The following is a 21,116-nucleotide window of genomic DNA, read 5'->3' as shown; positions in this document are numbered from 1 at the left end:
TCGTATGCTCTTTAAAAGAGGTAGTGACTTAATGAATTTATCCCTGGTGATACATTCCTAGTTAGCAGACTCAGCTTAAAAAGTAGGAGAAAATCGCTCATCAACCAAGATAAAATATATGTATAATTACACCACGCACATACAAATAAAGCTCAACATATGCATCATAAAGCGCGTCTGATAGAATACAGACTGTTGAAAATTCAAAAGGGATCGTTTTTTTCTCCAACTTACCTCCGGATATACTTTACAGCCAGCCATTCGTATGAATGCAGTCCGCCCTCGTCGAAGCCATGTTTGGAACTACCCGTGGCTCCACTACCCAAAAAACCCAGAAGTAAAATCGTGTAAGGGATCCCTATGGAAGTGTCGTAACTCTCTTAATATATGGCACTGGCGGAAGAGTGAACTCATGCCCATCACAGCCAAAGTTACGTGCATAAATTACCATATTAAGGAGCCATAACATGAATAATTAATCAATAATAACACAATAATAATGGATCCCATCTGACTGATTTAATCTTTAAAACGTAATGAAACAAAATGGCAATATATGTACTTTTCGAAAATAAAAAACACCTTTTTGTTTCTTTACTTTATTTGGCTTTTCCTAAGCCTACTAATGTGTCAGATCATTTTGCCTGACCCTGTATATTGAGTGCAGATAAATCTGTCAATTTGTAATATATTAATTTTGTGAGTGTGTTTAAATTGTGCGTTCACAATTTCTAATATTTTAATTTGAGGGGGCAAGACATTTATTTGAAGGAGCACTGCCCCCTCTTGCCTCTGTGTAGAGCCGGGAGCCCGGACTCAAGACAAAAGGTATTTGCAGAAACACATTAAAAAGTCACTTTTATATACTATATGTACGTATGTATTTTAATTTGTACTCTTCATGTGACTATATTGCGAGCATACTGAATACATTCTTCTGGGGTTCTACTTGTTCTTCCCAATGAGATTTCCAACCCGTTGCATGAATCGTCCCAGTTTGTTGTCACTGGCACCATGTGTTTGATACGGTAGGTTTTCTGAAGAATGCCCTGCCTCTCCCCGCTTGGCCTTGTCCAGAGGAACACTAGAACGTAGAAGGTACTCGTAGCGGCTGTAGGCCTTCTCCTGCCGGTTCTCGTAGGCTGCCTTTTCCTGCTCCTCCAGATATTCCTGCGAGCCTCGCTCTTGCGCCGATGCAACCGGGTTCGGCTTCCGTTTGCTGGAACGGTGAGAAGATAATCGGTGGAAGTTGAACGTAGACTTTGGCTTTTCAGTCTCTACTGAGGACTTGCCGATGGAGTTCTGGCTGCTTCGGTGCTCGTTGCCTTGAGCTTTTCCCACAGGAGAGGCCCGTGAGTTTGAACCGCTAGAGTTTTGCGATCTTAGCGAGGCCTTCCTTTGGAGGGACTTCTCCTCCTTCTTGGAAGTCTTCTTTTCGTCTAAGCTTTTTGTCCTGGTGGAGTTTTTCCGCTGAAGCGTGAAATCGTCACGAGGGTGACTTTTTAACTCGGATGCACACTGTGGAAGTGTGTCCTCTTCATGAACAGGTGACTTTAATTCTTGAGAGCCTGACTTTTTCTCACTCAATTGCATTTTGGAAGTCTTATCGTCATTTATGTTGTTTCTGTCTTTGACCGCATTTATACCATTAACAGGATTACTGGAACCTTCTTTCTCCTCTGGGATTTCAATCAACGACTCCATGGTTCTAGGGCGCTGGAGACCACCGGGGTACTTGGGAGACTGGTCTTTCAGCTTGTCCTCCAAGTGGGCAGCCGAAGTGGTCCTAGCAAGTGGCTCATACCATTCGTAACCTGGTGTCACTTTTTGCTCTGGGCCTGTTTGGATGTCAAAGTATGAGGTGGAGTGGTATCTGCAATCCTCCTGGTTTGAATTGAGGTCTTTATGGTTTGTGGCTTCCAGGTACCCAACCATCTCTGGCACATTCTGCCTGGCGTCAAGGCCTCTTAACGAAGACTTGAACTTGGCCCGATCCAAGCTTTGGTACATGGATCGGAGGGACTCTTGACTCTCTCTGAGATGATTGAATTCCTGTAAACTGAGTCTCTTTTGTCGGATCTCGTCCAAGCGGGACTTAATGTCCCTTGACCTGTTCTGGATCCCCTGCGGCTGGTGGTCATTCAGGCCAGTGCGACTGTTGTACGGCGAAGTCAGCGGGGACAAAGCATCGCAGGAGCCGTCAAGGTTCACCTGGCTGTTCAGGTATGTGTCCATTTTCCACCTGTGGAGGGACGTCTCAGAGTTGAACGGGATCAGATTCTGGTCTGGACCGTAGCGATTTTGGTGTCGAATATGCTGTTGAGACATCCTGTTAGGAACAATAGGGACTCCTATATCTTTTGTCCCCATCCTCAACCGAGTCATGGGATTTAACTTTTGAAGGTCGCCCCCAAAACTGTGGCCCCTCGTCATGTGGTCAGGAAAGTGGGAGAGATGCAGGCGGTCCTGCATACTAAGGCCCCTGGTCATGATGGCGCCAGTGTCCAAGACATCTTCCTGAGCCAAAACCCTTAAGCCACGAGGACCTCGGGGTCTCATGTGAAGTTGTTGCAGGGAAAGTTGGCTGGAGTTTGGACTTCGCAGGAGTGCCGGTTCTCTCAGGTACTCCACACGTGACCTCTCCTTGCATAGCTCTTCAGGGATGGTTGAGCGAGCGTAAAGGCGGCGGAACTCTTCATCGTAGGAGCTCACAAGCTGACCAGTGATCACCAGCACCATGCTCACATTGATCTTCTCAAAGGACCACGTATAGCTGGGAGAGGGGAATACTTTGGTTAACTTCTGAAATAACAATGGACCCTGTCTAATCACAAATCGACCTTTATGTCTGTTTCTTCAGTGAATCTATGCTTTGCTGGTTCCTAAGGCTGCTGTCATGCTATATTTCTGTATAGCCATAGACGGAGTTTGACTTTTGGGCAAAGGAGGGGCACAACATGTTGATGACCCCAAAACGCAGTGTCAGCAATAAAATTAACTTACAAGAATATTTATAATAATAAGTTGAAAATTAGCGGGGTTTTTTTTTGTTTCCCATAATTCTTGAGGGGAATTCTAAATCAGGCTGCTTAAGACAGCTATACTTGCCAAGATCGTCATTTATTGAAAATGGTACGCCCGCTGGTGTCGTGCCAATGTAGTTACCCCAGTCAAAAATTGTATCCCCTGGGCGGAGCCATATGGAGGTAGATTTGTGTCTTCATTATTCGATCAAAAAAAATGTGTTTCAATGCAAAAATAAATTTGAAACAAAAAAAAAAATGCATTTGAAAGCTATTTTTCTTTGATTTGTTTTTTTTTTTTTTTTTGATTGCTGTCAATTTTTTTTTTTTGAATGAAGCAACTTTTTTGATTGAAGTAATGTTTTTTTGTATTTGGGCCACATTATGGCTAGGACATTTGTCTCTTTATTATTCAATCAAAATATAAGTTGCTTCAAACAAAAAAAAAATATTTTCAAACGAAAAATCATTTCAATCAAAAAAAAAAAAAAAAAAATTCAATCATAGAAAAAAAGTTTTGAATGCGAAGAAATATTTGAGACTCAAATATTTGCATTTGAACACTTAATTTTTAATTAAAAAAAGTTTGATTTTAGCAATCCTAATGTGTTTAGGCCATAATATTGGTAGGACATTTGTGTCTAAATCATTCAATCCCCCCAAAAGTTGCTTCAATCAAAAAAAAAAAAAAAAAAAAAAAAAAATTCAAACAGAAAAAAATCATTTGAAAAATAAAATTGCCCTCTCCTATTTTGTTGTTGTTGTTGTTTTTTTGTGTGTGAAAAATATGCAAAGCAAATGACCGTCTAAGGTGCTAGTCACATGATCTGTTCGAAAAATAATTGTGACCCATTATAAACATATCTTTTTTTTTTTGTTCATTTCATTCATTTTTGTTGTTCGATTTTATATATATATATATATATATATATATATATATATATATATATATATAAAGGAAAGTCAATTATATGACTCTCAATGACACCTTTCGGCCAGCAGAGCCCCCCCCCCTTAAATTCCGCTTATGGCAACTGTTAGCATGTTAGCAATTGAGCTATTATCTTCTAAAAGTGTAGCTGAACAGTAGGGAAACTCCTTATCTTTCTCCACTCAGCTTCCAATCTTGCCAAATGTTAGTATATCAACAGTTAGCATATAGAATTTGATAAATGATCTAAGAAAGAGCAAATTGTAGTGTAAAGTGTCGCCCACCTGTACGTTCCGTATAAAACACTACGGCAGTCCACCAGGATGAATCGCTGCTCTAAGCCACCATGAAACTTGATCCCAGATTGACAATGATACTGCTGACCTCGTACTGTCCGTACACGAATGTTCTGATGGTGACAATAGCAGAGTATCAACAGTAGCATCAACAGTAATACATTTATTCCTAATGGACATGGCAGTCAGATAGTTTTGATAATCACCATGTAACACATATTTTGTTCCCAGGTTCGAAGCTGTATTTCATAGTTTGTGTCGTTGCATTGACATATAAAAACACTTTTTTTTTTTCGGCATAAGTTTGGGTTTGTGGTCATGATTTTGAAATTCTATGTTCCACTTTCCTTCACTGTTGTAATAAAATGGTTACAAGCCAGGAACAATCTTTTTTTTTTTTCCTATAACATGGTGTTTTCAACCACTTTCATACTTTTGATTATTGAAAAGCCTAGCTTTTTGACTATTTCAGCTGTTGACATAAAATTTCTATGAAAAAATTTTATGAATTTTTTTTTTTTGCGATATTCAATGCTCCTGACAAATTCCACAGTTGCACACATTCACTGTGTGTGAATACTTTCTTATTCCACTCCCATTGTTTTCTGTCTAGACTATTTATTAGCAGTGTTTTTGCTGTACAAAGTTTAATCTTTTATTTATTTATTTATTTATTTTAAATGAGGAGACTATTCCTCTTTCTGACCTAATTTTGTTTTATTATCACCAAGAATTGTTTTTAGAGTACTATTTTAACAAGTTGTTTTAACTTTGGCAGCCAGTTTGAAATAGGTTTTTACTTTGTATTTTGTTTTACAATTTTATTTTGCTTTTATCCTTGTTCAGAAAATTTTAACAAAGTTTTTGACTTTATTTTTTTAAAGTCACCAGCTGTGTCATTTTCTAACAGTGGAAACAACGTTTGCATAAAAAGAACCCTCACAGCCTTGCGTGACACGAACATCTATTTCTTCAGGCAAAACATGAATTCTAGAAGACAACATTTTTAGAGGTGTGTTTTGTATGAATGTGCAGATTGTTGGCTTGTAGTGGAGGGCCTCAGGGCTTTACATGCTACCTGATGTTTTACTTAATTCAAGGGCTTGAGTTGTTTGTTCTGTTCGCCTTGATACTGCTTGACAGGAAAATCCGGATGCACCGCAACTAACGCATGGCATTCGTCATCATTGTTTTTAACTATTGTATATAGCCCGATGAGTCGTGTTATGGTATGGAACAGATCACATGACCGCAATAGTGTCACATTCCATAAATTTTGGATTAACAGAGTTGCGCTTTTAGCCATATTATCTTTCCAGCTATGTCCATTTACCACCATCTTAGGGGCCCTTTAAAGACATTTTGCAAGCTTGCAACTAAATTTAAAGCATGCATGTATTAAACTACAAAGAATTTGATGTAAATATTTTAAGTTGACTTAACTTGAAAGTTGGTTTAAAACGGGTATCCAACACTGGTCAGCTCATCAGCAAGCTCCGCAGGAGCCTCAGAACAATCCTGATTATTTGAGTCAGGTGTGTTGGAGGAGGGAGACATGGAAAACAAGCTGGATAGGGGCTCTCGAGGACCGGAGTTCTCATTTTGGCTGTTTCAATGTGTTGTTTATAAAGACAAACCTTTCCAAAAGATTTTGTCCATTTGCGACCAAATTTAAAACATGTACAGCAGGAGTGCCCATTACGTCAATCGCAATCCACCAGTCGATCGCAACGCTACTGTGGGTAGATCACAGCATCCCCCCCCCCCCCAAAATAAATAGATAAATACATTTGAAAAAATATTTACCGGTATATGGCAGAAAACACAGACAAGGCTTAAAAAGCAGTTTCTGCTCTTGCACCACTTTTTGAAATAAACTGCTGTATTTTAAGCCCAAAAAAACTGTTGTGTTTGATAGAACAATATGTCTATATGCTGCCATAGCAGTTTCATGGCGCATTATGCCCCCGGACCATTTTTAATCTGTCTGTTTTGCCCTGGAGACTCCCGTTTACAGACACTGCGCAACTGCTTTTGTTTCAACCGAGCCATAAAAAGACGGTAAGTAATTATATTCATTATTAGAAATATTTATCATTTTTAGCTTAGAATCATTCATTGATGTCTAAGATTTAGTTTAAAAAAAAAAAAAAAAGACGACTTAAAAAAAATGATTCACTCGCACATTTTAAACTTTAAAACAAATTACGTCACAATGAAAAAAATAGTGTCTGTAAAAAGGTCACGGGTATGTACCCCATAACTGTCGCTTAATTGTATTTTTTTTTTTTTTTTTTGCTACTGTCGCATTTCCCCCGATATTTCAGATGATAAATAATCGATCCATACAAAGAAAATTTGAAAAAAAAAAAAAAACACGTTTAAAAGGGTAAATACTTGAAAAAGAAAATCTCGACCACTCCTTGTTGTCTGTGAATTCTGCATCGCGACCCTTGTTATATTACCGTGTTTCACCCATAAAATCCCCACACAGTCCAGCTGTGGCCATTCACAGCTGTTCTAGACACTCAGTGATACATGCTACACGGAGTTTTTGGATCGAAACAAGGTAAGTATGTGATAATATCTTGTTAAAATCATGGTGTCTTTAACTATGCTGTCTCATGCTCTCACCTTGAGTTACCAGAAAGCCACAAAAAAAAAAACAAAAAAAACATACATTGCAGTCGAACACTAGCGCAAGAATTATGGACACAGCAGGCTAACTGACTAGCATGCTGTACATTATCTTTTCGACCCATGTTGCCGTTTGGATTGCTTATTATGGGATGATATCGATGTAATAGATACATTGGATGCTTAAATCATAAAGCCTAGGTCCTAGGCTTCAAGGCTAAATACAATAAATAGTGTTATGTACTCATATGTTCCCTTTCTCAGTATCTTGCATTCACATTTTTTAATCATAATTGAAAAAATATTTTAAAAGCCCACTGCAAAAATTAAAATATTTTGGTATCAGAATTTAACCCCTAAAATTCTCCTGGAATTTTTTTTCTTTGTACAGGTTAAAATCAAGCCAAATCAAAAACTGTATGCAGTAAAGTTATTATTAAGTATACAGCTAACTCCCCATTAAGCCATGTTTATTTACAAAATAAAACACAGGGCTAAATCAAATCTACGTTTACTCACACATCAATTTCCTTTAACACAGGACTAAATTAAGCTTTCCAATGATGTATCACACATGCATATAGGACAATTTTGAAATTTGGCTAAATTGGTGGTCTTGGAGCGGAACTTCAAGTCACCTGAGTGTTTTCCACCGTATACATATTTTTTTTATTTTTAAAATGTACAAAGTTAATTATGTTGTGTAAGCAGCCTCCCCCTCTTATTCAGTTGTGTTTTTGAAAAATGTAGTCCCTGACCCAGTCAGTCAGTTTCTGTTTGAAAAATTAAGCACACACAACAGTAACAATTGCTATTATGAGACCTCAAACAGTCTCAGGAAGCCATGCCGTTGAAAATATATGGGAAGCCTGCTCTTTTTGTTTGACGCGGATGTTTGAGCACCATTTTTTTCCAAATGTCTGACAACTCGGTTCACTGTTTTGAAAATACAGTTTGACTCATCAACTGGAAATTTAGTAGAGATTTATGTAATGAGCACACCCACAAAAAAATTTCAAGAAGCCATGTCTAAAAAAAAAACTTCCGCTTATTTGTAGGACTTATTAAACATGACTCGCGTGTCGTCTCGCACGTGTGGCAAGTGGCTTGTCACTCAACTTTGATCTGATTAATAAGGCTGCTGTGGTTGGCACCTTGAGATCTTGGATGTTGACGCCAGCTCTGTGCGACATGGCGTAAAAGCTGCCAAAGTGCCCCTTGTCCAGGAGAATGTAGACAACCACACCCCGTAGCGTGGCACCGAGAACCTCCTTGAAAATGTCCACATCTGTGAAGATGTCCATTGCTATGGCGACCACCTGGACACGCAGAGTGAGAATGAGATTTCTAAGAGATTAAAGTTATCTGTAGATTAATAATAATAAGAAAAACACAAAATACTGTATATGACAGAACAAGTTCATTATTTAAACAGTTTATTACACTTTAATTGCTCATAAGATCAAAGAAAAGTGTATGTTCATGTTAATGAATTCATTACTTTAATTACCTGTTTTTTTAAACTTCAAAAAAATGGACATTTGTTTGAGAGGCTACCGTAATTTTCGGACTATAAACTGCTACTTTCCCCCCCTCATTTTCAAACCTGCGGTTTATAGTCCAGTACAGCTTATTTGTTGATTTATTTAGGGTTAATCGCTAACACTTTATTTGACAGCTGCGTCATAAGCAGTGTTGTAAATAAAGGTGTTACAATATAATGGCGTTATTTTTTTCAGTAGTGAGTAATCTAATTAATTACTCTTCTCACCTTGGCAACGCCGTTACCGTTACTGAGAATGGAAAGGCGTGCGTTACTATATTGGGTGAATGACGCGAGAAAGGTCTGAGGGAGACGGACTCACCGAGACGACAGAGCAGAGCAGGAGTGGGGAGGAGCCAAAAAAGTTGTGACGCCGAGCAAACGCGATGCTAGATGGCTCCAATAATACCAGACTGTAGCTGATAGCCTACAAACTACGTCCACATTATATGGTAGATATGTTAGACATCACATAGATATAGAACTAGATGCGAAATGACAGACATGACGGCCTTAACAACGTGTACAGTATAGTAACTACATGCGTTAGTAAACAGCTGCCATCTTAAAGAAGTAGATTTCTTAGGAAGGCTCTGTTGCAGAGAAACTTCCTAGCGAACCTAAGTGACTCTTTATCTAAAATACTCCTAATCGGCAAAATCTTGACTTGAATCTATCTTTAAATGATGAAACAGTTTTAAAACTTCCACATGTCAAAAGTAGACAGAAGGGAACTAATGCAATAATGGGAGCAATTTTAACAACTTTTAATGGTTGATTCAGGGTAAAGGGTAAATTAGGGTAAAGAATTGGGCAAGGGCCAATTGTTCCAAAAACCTTTTAAACTTCACATAGTGTGACCTATGTTTTTTTTTATTTTTATTTTTTTTGAGGGAAAAAAAACCAAAACACGAAAATTATCACCAGTTATTTTGCCAAGTAACGAATTACTCAGGTAACTGAGTTACTTACGCAATTACTTTTTGGGAGAAGTAATTTGTAACTGTAATTAATTATTTTTTTAAAGCAAGATTAACAACACTGGTCATAAGACTGCCATAAGACCATCATAATTGTGACATGACACTATCATCAATGCTTATGACAGATGTCATGAAGTATATCATCTGACAAATTAAGTCACTAACTCTATTTATGTCCAGCTCGGATCTTTTACATCTATTCAAAAGTGAGATAATTTGCCGGATGACACGAAATGACATTTGTCATGAGCATTCGTTAATAATCATGGCAGTGTCATAACACAATTATGATGGTCTTATGACAGTTTGATGGCGCCACTGTCAAATAAAGTGTTACAGAATACCATAGCTACCAATTAATGAAACAACTAGATAAGTAACGTAAAACTCCTTTTTTCCCCCATTGTATATGAAAGTTTATTATGATTATGTTGATCATTAAAGTTATGTATTATTGATCTGTGTTTTTTGGAAGTTCATGTTATTTGGGTGTTGATTTCACATAAAATGCCTACAGGTAAGCTATTCAATAAACTATTTGTTTTCCATCTATTACTCACTTCTACAATAAAGTCAAAATTAATGTTTTATAAACATTTACCGTTACATGTGACCATGTGAATGTTTTAACGGTAACATGGAATCAAAGACCTGGTACGCTCACCTGTTTGGCATCCTGGATCTGTTTGCGAATCACCTCCTTGATGGTAGGTGTGCTGGGCCTGGGCGGGTGGAAAAGTAAACTGATACTAGTGTCCTGGTCTTCCAGAGCCACCTCGGGCCAGCCCAGGTCCAGGTCAGGAACCTCCTCGTCTGACTCTAGAGGAAAGTACGTGGATTGGCCTGGTTCGCCTCCTCCCCAGGGGTTCCGCTCTGCCCTGTCGTCATCATCCTCTGGCTGAGGGGGCTCGGCGTTCTCCAGGATGAAACGGATTTCTCTGTCAGACAGGAAGTGGTTGACCTGCTCGGCCTGGAGGAAGTCATTATAAGCATCCTTTCCTCCACATAGCAATGCATAGATGGCCAGACGATAGGATTCCTTGTAGTGAGGATGGATGTAAGGAGGAGGATCGTCGTCCTTCAGAGCAGATAAGCCTGACAACATAGACTCCTTAGACGCCATTACTTCAGCAAAGTCACACTACCAAGTCTACAATCGTCAATCCAGTGTATTTCGGTTCCACGAGTCGACTTGATCAAATTCACAAGATTTTCGAATTTTTTAAGCCAACTAATTTACAATCTTGCTTTCAATTTTGCAACGTTTTCTAGGCAGATTCAACAAATGCATTTTAGAAGGGCTACATCTTTCAACGTCTACAAGTCCACATTACTGAGACTACTGTCTTTTAGTGTTTAGTCTATAAAATCTCCATGAAGTCTTCAAGTTCACTCTACAGTCTACAATCTTTCAAGTTAGTTCAACCAAGTCGAATTTACCTTGTCAATTTTCCAAGTCTACAAGTCAACCACATACAATCCTTTTGTGCACTCTTCCTCCCTATTTCCTGACCCTGTAATTCCACTCAAACATGTAATTCAATTCCAACACTATTTTGTCAAGTCTACAAATCCATTCTAACAGGTCTACAATCTCTCAAGTATAAAACTCTTGTCTATCATGCGAATTAAGTCTGGAAGTCTACCACCTTCCTCATTTGGAGAGTTCAACCAACAAATCCTTCGTTTGCTCAGGTCTAAAAGTCTACTCCTTACTAAGTGTACTAGGGCACGGTATCAAGTGTGCAGGTCGTCTCCATCAGGACTACATTAATTGGCCATAGTCCATTCCATGTAAGGAGTTCCAAGATGTTTCCAGGTCTAGTTTTTTCCCCTAAATAAGTCTTATTTTGCAAGAGACATGTTCAGGTTTGCAAGTCTACTTTACATTAAAAAAAAAAAAAAACAGTACTCATTCAAGTACACTCAATTACTCAAATACATGTACACTCCATAAGTCTATAAAATTTCAAGTCCACTTTTTGAATACTACAAATATTATCCACAATATTAATCACTCAAAGAGTCAAAGTCCTGTACTTAGTCAACTCCTCCAAATCTAGACAGCCATACCTTCAATTCGACACTTGTAGCCCACTGATGTCCCACACAAATAGTGACTCCAGACCCAAAATTTTACATTGAAAAAGCCTTTCAAATTGAAGGTGTAATGTCTTCAGCAAACACAAACAGTCCAGTTTCCTTGACTCAATTAACATATACTGTACAACCTGGATGATTAAGAAGCTACACCAACAATTCCACTTGATAATCCCTCATTTGATGTTGAAGAAGCTGCATTCACATGGCTGGCGTCCACATGACAGATTCCACATCTTCCGCAATGACGGGATTCCTGCTGGTTCCGCTTTCATATTTTTTCCCATTTTTGCTCCTTCAAAGTCGAGTTGAACTAGCAACTAACGTGTTGAGCAAAGACACCAGAACCGGTCAGTCCAGTGTGAGCAAACAACGGGAGGTGAGTCTTTCCTCAGGTCACAGTCTACAATTTGCCAGAACTTTATTCCGGTCTGGGTTTGACAGGCTGGGCCTTTCTGGTGGAACTGGCAGAGCGCTAATGTGAAGTCCTGCATGGTGTCCTGCAACTTAGGTCGAGGATCACAACCTGTTGTACCTGCTTTACACAGACAGACATACAGAGAGGCACGCATCAAGCGCACCGCACGCAAGCACTACATGCACACACAGACAGTAACAAGCCTCGCCCACGGCTTTGCCTTGGGCAGGTTTGTTCAGCAGGCGGGCCACACAGACAACACCACGATGAATCAAGACTAGGACCATGTCAGGGCCTGCCATGGTTTACTTAGGCAGGACATGAAGGGAATAGGTGCCGTACTCGCACACACCTAGTCTAACACATTCATCTAACTATAGTTTAGGCAGACTTCACTCCATGCCCTTGAATACAGTAAAGTGAATCACCTTATCGGGGCTCATGAGGGGGAAATGGAAAAAATGGTACAGTTTCTCGTAGGCACCGTCTAACTGTTTGCATTACTCGAACACACATAATATAATTAATCAGTGAACAGCATCATTTCTCATATTTACGGTAGGACTGAACTACTCTAAACACACCTAATATAAAATAAATAGCACACCATAGTTTAATGAAAAGAAGCAGAATAGATACACAACGCCATCTTATCACATAAGCTCAACATGTGCGTCATGAGCAAGATTGACGCACCAACTATCGCAATCACTTCTCCTGGCCACAACAAGGACATAGAGTAGCACGCTTTGTCCCAAAACAAGTAGAGCCAGCCCGGATAACAAAGTTGATAGCAGGCGCTTGGGACGTTAAGACCAATGTTGGTCGCCGTGGCAACCACGTCCCATCCACGGACAACCTAACTGCCCAAAACCGGCCACAGAGGGATGGTCCCGATACAACACTCAGCCACACCTTCGGCCCGGCCTACTCCACCACGGACTTAAAAAACATTGGACACTGAGATAACAGATTTTGCCCTCCCGGTTGGTGCACGGAAGCGTTAAGCGGCGGAGCGCCACTTCGTTCTGCTGTTGCAGTTTTCCTTGTGGCTTGGCCGGGGGGGGGCGAATTCCAACAGACACCTGGAAGGAAATATTTCTTTTAACGTGTCCCTAAAAAAAGCCAATGGGGAAACAAGAGCATCCCGAATGTGACATCGGAGTTTTTCAATCCATCCATCCATCCATCCATCCATCCATCCATCCATCCATCCATCCATCCATCCATCCATCCATCCATCCATCAAATTTATATAGCCTTTCCAAAACCCGAAAGGCCCTCAAAGTGCTTTACAACAAAACATGGCTCAAGATAAATAAAAGGCAGGAAAGTACCGTATTGGCCCGAATATAAGATGGCCCTGATTATAAAACGATCCCCTCTTTTTCGAAACTCAAAGTTTGAAAAAAGACTTTTTGAACACCAAATTAATGTTTATACAGAAAATAATTACAGTACATCCGAAACAAATGATTATAACAATATATTTGAGAGAAAAAGCATGTCATTTTGCCTCATTCAAATCTTAATATCTGAACATTTAAATATGTAAACTAAAGTGCAATCTCATTTGTAAATGAATGGCTTCTGGTTTTTGAAATGTAAATAAACCAACCTATTGTGATAAAACAACAAAATTGCAATAACTGCATTAACCATCAAAGTGAAGTCTAACTGTAACTGTAGTCTTGAAACAAATCTGAATAAGGAAAAACATTGCAATAGAATAATGCAAACTGGTTAAACTTGAGAGTAGCTGAGATCTGTCATAACAGAACATCGCTTCAATGATATCTGGCGCCATCTAGCGTCATGAATGGGGAGAGTAGCTGAGATCTGTCTTGACAGAACATCGCTTCAATGATATCTGGCGCCATCTAGCGTCGTGAATGGGTATAATGTCTAGACCGCATATATAAGACGACCCTTCTTTTTCTGTCTTATTTCAATGCAAAAAACACTGTCTTATATTCGTGCCAATACGGTATTATACAATGACATTAGAAAAAAAAAGAAATGAAACAAAAACAGCGCATCGTGATAAAAGTCCGGCAAATAAAACAATAAAATCCAAAAACATTAAAAACCCTTAAGCAAATAAAACCAGGCTATCTTAATCTGTGGAAAAGGCGAGTCTAAAAAGGTGTGTTTTTAACCGAGACTTAAAAAGACCGAGATCCATAGTGGTGCGGAATCAGGAAGTTCCCCCCCCCCCCCCCCACCGCCCCACCCCCACACACACACATTCTGTCCCTCATGCTTGAGGTTTACCCATGTTGGCAATTGCAGGCCTCTCTAACATTTTCAAGTGGAAGAACTTGCACAATTAGTGGTTGACTAAATACTTATTTGCCCCTCTGTAAATTCTGTCAAATACAACAGAACAGTGCGTAGTGCAAATGTGCAAAATTAACAATCCTTTTGCAGAAAAATAAGCATGTCGCTTTTTCAGGTAGGGTATGTGATCTTTCTGGTTAACAAGTTTATAATTAGGTTGGTGAAATTTAATAAGGACAGTTGGATCTCTCCTTTATCTTGGATTTGTTAACTTCCTAGATGTAGTTGGGGTAGTCAATGGAAAGGCCGTTTGATACTGAGTAGAATAAAAGTGGTTTGGGACCAATGGGACCATCCTATCTCGAATTACGGGCAAAAATACGCTGATTGGCTGTAGTCGTCAGGTGCATTTCGAGAAGTAATTTGGAACATCCACTTACGTTAGTCGTAGCAACACAAAAATACCACCATCGGATGCAGACGTACAGGTATATACTTTTGTGTGAAATCAGTAGTCAGATTGGCCCTACAACCCACCAAAGTCAAATTATTCTGAAAAAAAAAAAAAAATGATTGGTGGACTACCGACCGAAATGAGTATTAAAATTGCTAATGAAATCATTTAGGATTATTCGTCGATGCATATATGTTATATTTTTCTTATAGAGTATTCGACGAGGAGTACGACAATAGACTGTTTTGGAAAAATCACAGTTTTTTAAGTAGTCTCATGAATAATGACTTGGCCTGTGAAAATTAATGCCAAATCACTCGGCGACGACTCTCCAGGTTATACGTGGTGAGTGGACCCACTTTGAAAAATCATGTAGTCTTATTTGCTGAATGGAGCGTGTATAACATGCGTAAATTACGTGACGTAATTCGTGTTGATTGGAATCTGTATGAGAATCATTAGATAAACTGCCGAACAATTCCATGGAATTGGAATGCACGGAACCGATTCTCGATTCCCATCCCTATTGTTCGCCAACAGTTGCCAGACTGTTCTCCCTGTATTTTTCAAACACTGTGAGAATAGTCTGGGACCCACCTCCTTAATGGCCTCTCGAGCCGAACGAAATCATTCGTGCAATCAGATTCGATTATTTGCGTGATGTGGTCTTAACGAGCAATGTCACTCTTGCGCGTCGGAAGTCGTCTACACAACAACACAGAAGGTGAACGGGAGAGGCGAGAATATGTTCCAATCCGCGGTAAAATCAGTTTTAAATCACCAAAAACACATCGGCACAAGTCATTGACAACAGTCTGTCTCGCGCTAGCCATGTTAAATAAACTTCTCCGTTCCCTGCTCACGCAGCACTAGAGTTGTCGCTTTACCAGCATCACGTCTGCCCGTCGCTGATTGGTCCACTCCGCTGTCTGTTTGCTGTGGTTTGCTCCGCCCTGGGAATTTTATCCACGGGAAGGTCGCCAGACTCAATCGCTGGAACAGGGTGAGTCTGGAGTTCCAGGCTAAGCCAACAGTAAGTAATGTGTGAGCACAAAACCTTAATTTGTTGCCATAAATTAGTATAATGTGGGCACAAAATAAATGTTGATCAGGAAAATTGGTATAACCTGCACAAAAAATGAATTCGTAGTTACTACAGGTTGTTCGATGGGCTTCAAAGAGAACACCATAAAAACCAAAACCAGTTCAATGGTTTATTGACAACAGCCGGAAACAATGGAGCCCCAGAAATGACATAGAAACATACAGTATTTGAAAATAGTGTACACAAATTGTATACTAGCTGTTGTATCTCTGTTTTAATACTGACAACTTGAAATGATCTTCCTAATAAAAACATTACATTCCAAAGGATGAGGCGTGAACATCCAGACTTTGAACACTTCCTCATGGCATTCCGCTAGCGTGTAACATAACGGAAGGTGCAGCTTGTGAACACACCATTTGACAAATATCCAACATCACCATAAAAGTTCACTTTTTGTCTTCAGGTTCACACTTACGATAAGCTAAAACCTACGCAACCTTTTCCCAAGTGGGGTTGGGGACACTTTACACTAGATGTGTAGGGGGCTGCATGGGGACTTGCCAAAAGGTGATTGCAGGTTTGGGTGCTAAAAACTTGTGGCTTGGGTGGGAGACTTTGTGCGGCGAGAGATTTCAGGTTAAGAATGGCCCACTGACAATTTCTTCAGTACGCTTAGAGACTTCCAGAATCTGGAAGGAGTGGGCTCTTTGATATTGGTGGTTTGGGACTTTGGGACATTTCTAAGGGGTTCAGGGACTTGAAGCCTACAGACTTTGCGTTGTGATGGGAGATTTTGGAGTTGGTTAAGGAGATTTCAAGGCTAGGTTGGGTGATTTTGCTACGAGACAGGGCCATTTCCAAGGGGGCTGGAGATGTCGGGGATAAGATGGGAGATGTTGGGCTACTGGTGGGCCACAATCTACCTCCTGGATAGGAATCTTCATGAATCTGGTTAGATTGGACAGAGTAATTCTGGGGGTTAGGGATTTTAGTGTCGCGCTGCGTCAGGGATTTAAGGGCCAGAGTTGGGGACATTCCCAAAGGGAGTCGTACATTTGAAACCTGCAGATTTGGGGGTTCAGTGGCAGACTACAGGCCAATTGGGCTGCCACTTACTTCCTTGGTGGAGTTGGAGATTTCATGAATCTGGGTGGAGTGGGTGACTTGAAAGTAGGGGTTGGGGACCTAGGTCTTGGGGTAGGAGTGGGGGACTTGGGGGTCGGGGATTTACCTAGGGGGGTTGGAGACTTGATGCCTGGAGATTTGGGTGCTGGAGTGGGAGACTTCGGAGCCGGTGTGGGAGACTTCGGGGCCGGTGTGGGAGACTTCGGGGCCGGTGTGGGAGACTTCGGGGCCGGTGTGGGAGACTTCGGGGCTGGTGTGGGAGACTTTGGGGCTGGGGTGGGAGATTTCGGGGCCGGGGTGGGAGACTTGGTAGCCGGGGTTGAAGACTTTGGGGCTGGGGTTGGGGACTTGGGGGTGGAGGCAGGGGTGGGGCTCTTCATAGACATGGATGGGGTCTGAGCCTTAGAAGAGGCGGGGGTGGGCGTTTTGGAGGGTGGTATGACAGCAGGTGTGGCCATCTTGGGCTGGCCCAGCTTGGACTCTGGAATTTGCTCTCCATGTCGGTACACGCTGACAGTGATTTCCACAAACTCACCACCGTATTTGTTTCGAACGTTGATGCTGTACTTGCCGGAGTCTTCAGGCGTGACTTGGTTGATAACCAGGCTGGAGAACTTTCCGCCGTCAAACGTGATCCTGGTGTGCTCATTAGAGGCCACTTCCTGCTCATTCTTGAACCAGGTTACCTCAGGAGTGGGCTCACCCCACACAGTGCACGTCAGGCTGAGGGACTGGAGGAGGCACAAAAAAATGATGATATATAATGGTATTTAGCATTTGTTGTATTCATGACTGCCCTGCAACTGGTCGTAAAATCAATTACAGGCCAAGTTAGCAATGTGAACCGCTACACTACCAGTGGATCCACATGACTTCTTAATGTTTATATAATTAATGCTTTACAAGCTTAAAGTGAGGAGGTTGTGGTTTGTAATTATTTCCCATATGTACCAACACAACTCAGGCTGGAATACTGCAGGGGAACTGGAGCTTTACCTGAAGCTGATGTGTTTACAATTGCAACGTTAGTCAAAACATGGTGAACCAATACACTTTCTATTTTTTTTCAAGCTCAGTCTTCAATCTACCTTATCCTCCATGATGGTGACCACATCAGGCAGGCCTCCCAGCACTCTGCCGCGGTCTGTGAAGCCACAAACGAATTAGTAGTGCTCACCTTGAATGAATGGATGCCAGAGCAGAAATCAAGCCAATACTCACTTTTCTCCGCAAATGCAGCAGCCCTGAAAAAACAGAGTAAGTCAAGTTTGAAAAAGAACAAGAAGTGAAAATCATCAATATTGACGTTAACAAACGACTCACTTTAATCTCAGGTACTCCTCGTAGGCCTCTGTGTAAGCTGCGGATCGACAAACAACATTTCAACATATTTTTCAAAGCTTTCATCAACAAAACAAAAAAATACCCTCAGGGACTAGCACAATGTGTCAATGTCCTGAAGTTAGAAGATGACAATACACTGCTTCTAACCAAAACAGCCAACATCCTGTTCAATTTTGGGCACGGCTGCTTGAGACCTTTCCGTGCATTCTGTTACGGTAAAATTTACTTCAAAACTTTATCTTGATTGATAAAACTGGCGTCAAGGTCCAGGGGCCGTGACTAAGTGCAATTTAACTTCTCAAATTTCTGAAGTAGCTTCCCAGGCAACTTTTTTCATATGACATCATCTGAACAATAAACAATTGTGGTCATTGCAGACCTTACCTTGTCCCGAGAGATCAAATGTCCTGGCATGTGTCTTGACCCCATCAGAGATCTCGATCGTGTACAGACCCTTCTCCTTGTCTGACGGGTCGCAGATCTGCATCCAGGCCATTTCAGTTGTTCCACCGATTCTCATCTTCTCTGAGGAGGCAATCTTGCTCTCCCTGTAAGGAACGGCGTCAAAGAGCAAAAACTCAAAAATGGTTGATACAATATTGTCACAGCTCCTTCTTAGTAAAACCAACTCACCCCGTGCAACTACAAGCACCACTGAATAACATCTTTGACATTTATAAAACAATGAACAAAGATTAAACATTATGAACAACTACAAAAGAAAAGACCATAACCTGGCTCAACTATATGAAGGTACAAACACTGAACAAAGATAAAGAAAAGGCAAAAATGTTTAAACAACACTGTGAATCTACTGCAAATACTAGAGGAACACTGTGCGAGAGCTGACCCCTGACTAAGAAGCCAAATTCGAGCCTGCAAGAGTTAAATAGACTAATTTGTTATCAAGTTATCGCAAAATTCCGTTTGTTACCTCGATCAATTTTAATCTCATTACCCCAAAATTTAATCACCTCTTCCGTTTCATATTACAAACATATAGTGCTGCAATGATTAATCAGTTAAGTCGAGGAATTCGATTAGAAAACAAGCTTTAAATCCAATTTTGCTGCTTTGAGGATTCGTTAATTAAGAGTGCCATTGTAATGGTTTGTTTTGAAAGTGTTTGCATTTAGTTTTATTGATTTGGGTGGATACACTGCCCTCTAGCGGCAACATTGAATATGACATAACTCATTTAACAATAGGTAAATCCAGCTGCTCCCAGTTAAGACCAACATAAGGTAAGTTTTTGTTTGAGCTAATGTTTTTTTTATTTTTTTATGCATTCGTAATTTAGTTTATATGTATATTTCACAGTTTTTTTTTTTTTTTTGAGGGAATATGTGTTTGAACAATTTGTTAAGAGCATTGTGAAAAAAAAAAAAAACATTAGCATTTTATTGCATTTAGGCTAGCAAACCTTTGCTTTGCAAGTCAGCCAACTGTTCTTTTGTTGTACTTAGATCGTCATGTATTAACTTTTTAAAAATCCATTTAAGGCTAAACTCAGGTATATTAATTTATTTTTAAATGAAATTGCAATCCTTGATAGTTTGAAGAAACACTCAATAATTTTATTATGTATTCACATTTAATGCTTTTGAAAGTGCAATCTTATGAAGCCTGTTTACATCTCCTAAGAAAAATTCTGCAATGCATTGTTCCTAATCCGATTACTTGACTATTCAAACTAACTCACTGAGATTAATCGATTACTAAAATAATCGATAGCTGAAGCTCTACAAATATATCCTAAAAGAATGACAAATGACCCCTTTTTCCGCCTCAGAGTTATCTTGAACACATACTATCAAACAAATCAACAGAAATAAAGAACTGAATACATAACCTCCCTAGGTTTCACTTACTGGCGAAGGTAACAAGTGACAAACACGAACTAGTCCCAAAACAAGGATGCAAATGCAAATGCAAGGAATAACTCCAAATACAGTTGATAAACACCAAACACTGTGAACAACAATTACCAATTAGGAGGCCTCATGTTCCTTTCTATTCTTTTTATAGAAAAACTACAAAAACAAGTGATACATTCAACACCTAGCGACAAACACAATGAAAAAATACATAAACAAGTAAATGACACTTTCAACAATCACAAAACAAGTGACAAAAACCGTGCATGAATACAAAAAGACGAATAACAACTACAAAAGGTGTCAAACAGTGAACAACTTTAATGATAACTGAAAAAAATGTAGTTTTAGTAGGTGTTCATCTTCCAATCATATGAGGAATGTTATAATGACAAACTTGCATGCTTTGCATTGGAAGACTGTTCAAAGCAAGTCAATAATTGAGGGGAAAAAAAATACTTGTGCTTCCACACGGTTTTCATCTCCTCCGTGTAGTAGTTCATGTAGCACTGCAGACGGATGCCCTCTGGAGTACACTGGACAACCAACTCGGAGGCCGACTCACCTTATATGAAAATCATGTTTAGATATTCTATATACTCGACATGACACAGAGTATGCTGTATATTCCATACTATGTCTATAGTATATACAGTACTGTTGACCCACCAGCGATCCTGGCAATGGCATTGATGATGTCATCAAACACTGCAAAAAATGACAAAATCGTCAAGCAAAAACAGGAATAGGAAAAAGGACTGTAATTGGACACACCTTCTCCAGAAATGTCATAGGTGGACGTGTCCTTCCCACGCTCGTCACCAATTACAGCTTTGTACACGCCCTGATCCTTCCTGGAGAACTGTAGCAAACAATCAGTCAATACACACCAAACGTGATTAACATAGCAACCAGTCGCTCACCAACGGGATGGGAAGTGCGCAGGCTCCAGACATAACGTTAGGGGGAGTTTCTGGAACAATCTCCTCGTCTTCTTTGTACCAGTGGAAGGTAGTCTCCTTTTTCACGTTGGCCACCTGGAAAGCGAAAGAACCAC

At 40.1% G+C, this 21,116-nt stretch overlaps 2 protein-coding genes across 9 annotated transcripts in view; both read right to left on the bottom strand.

The window, feature by feature from the left end:
* Positions 1–529: 529 nt before the first annotated feature.
* On the bottom strand, positions 530–12,058 carry LOC130920589 (protein FAM83B-like). The gene is made up of 4 exons (XM_057843911.1): positions 10,078–12,058; positions 8,042–8,206; positions 4,239–4,363; positions 530–2,773 (listed from the first exon to the last, which is right to left on the bottom strand). The coding sequence occupies exons 1-4, from the start codon at positions 10,534–10,536 to the stop codon at positions 946–948; spliced, it is 2,577 nt and encodes an 858-aa protein (XP_057699894.1). The 5' UTR covers positions 10,537–12,058; the 3' UTR covers positions 530–945.
* A 3,839-nt stretch (positions 12,059–15,897) lies between these two features.
* The window catches only part of myom2a (myomesin 2a), a 64,120-nt gene continuing 58,901 nt past the window's right edge, over positions 15,898–21,116 (bottom strand). For all 8 annotated transcript variants that reach the window (XM_057843037.1, XM_057843038.1, XM_057843032.1 and 5 more), the window contains 9 exons: positions 20,983–21,096; positions 20,834–20,921; positions 20,729–20,767; positions 20,519–20,624; positions 18,567–18,730; positions 18,162–18,198; positions 18,060–18,082; positions 17,927–17,982; positions 15,898–17,569 (listed from right to left, as the gene is read on the bottom strand). In XM_057843037.1, coding sequence (XP_057699020.1) covers positions 16,826–17,569; positions 17,927–17,982; positions 18,060–18,082; positions 18,162–18,198; positions 18,567–18,730; positions 20,519–20,624; positions 20,729–20,767; positions 20,834–20,921; positions 20,983–21,096 — 1,371 coding nt within the window. In that variant the 3' untranslated portion in view covers positions 15,898–16,825. The remainder of the gene's footprint in view (positions 17,570–17,926; positions 17,983–18,059; positions 18,083–18,161; positions 18,199–18,566; positions 18,731–20,518; positions 20,625–20,728; positions 20,768–20,833; positions 20,922–20,982; positions 21,097–21,116) is intronic.

Source organism: Corythoichthys intestinalis, chromosome 8, assembly GCF_030265065.1.
Source record: "Corythoichthys intestinalis isolate RoL2023-P3 chromosome 8, ASM3026506v1, whole genome shotgun sequence".
NCBI lineage: Eukaryota > Metazoa > Chordata > Actinopteri > Syngnathiformes > Syngnathidae > Corythoichthys > Corythoichthys intestinalis.
This window is presented reverse-complemented; position numbering and strand designations above follow the sequence as displayed.

Bases quoted from the DNA above. Each gene is read 5' to 3' on its own strand.
- LOC130920589 (XM_057843911.1), bottom strand. From the start codon at position 10,536: ATGGCGTCTAAGGAGTCTATGTTGTCAGGCTTATCTGCTCTGAAGGAC. The intron at 8,207-10,077 runs GTGAGCGTACCA...CTGCGTGTCCAG, and splicing joins AGATCCAGGATGCCAAACAG to GTGGTCGCCATAGCAATGGA. The intron at 4,364-8,041 runs GTGCCAACCACA...TGTCACCATCAG, and splicing joins TCAACATCCAAGATCTCAAG to AACATTCGTGTACGGACAGT.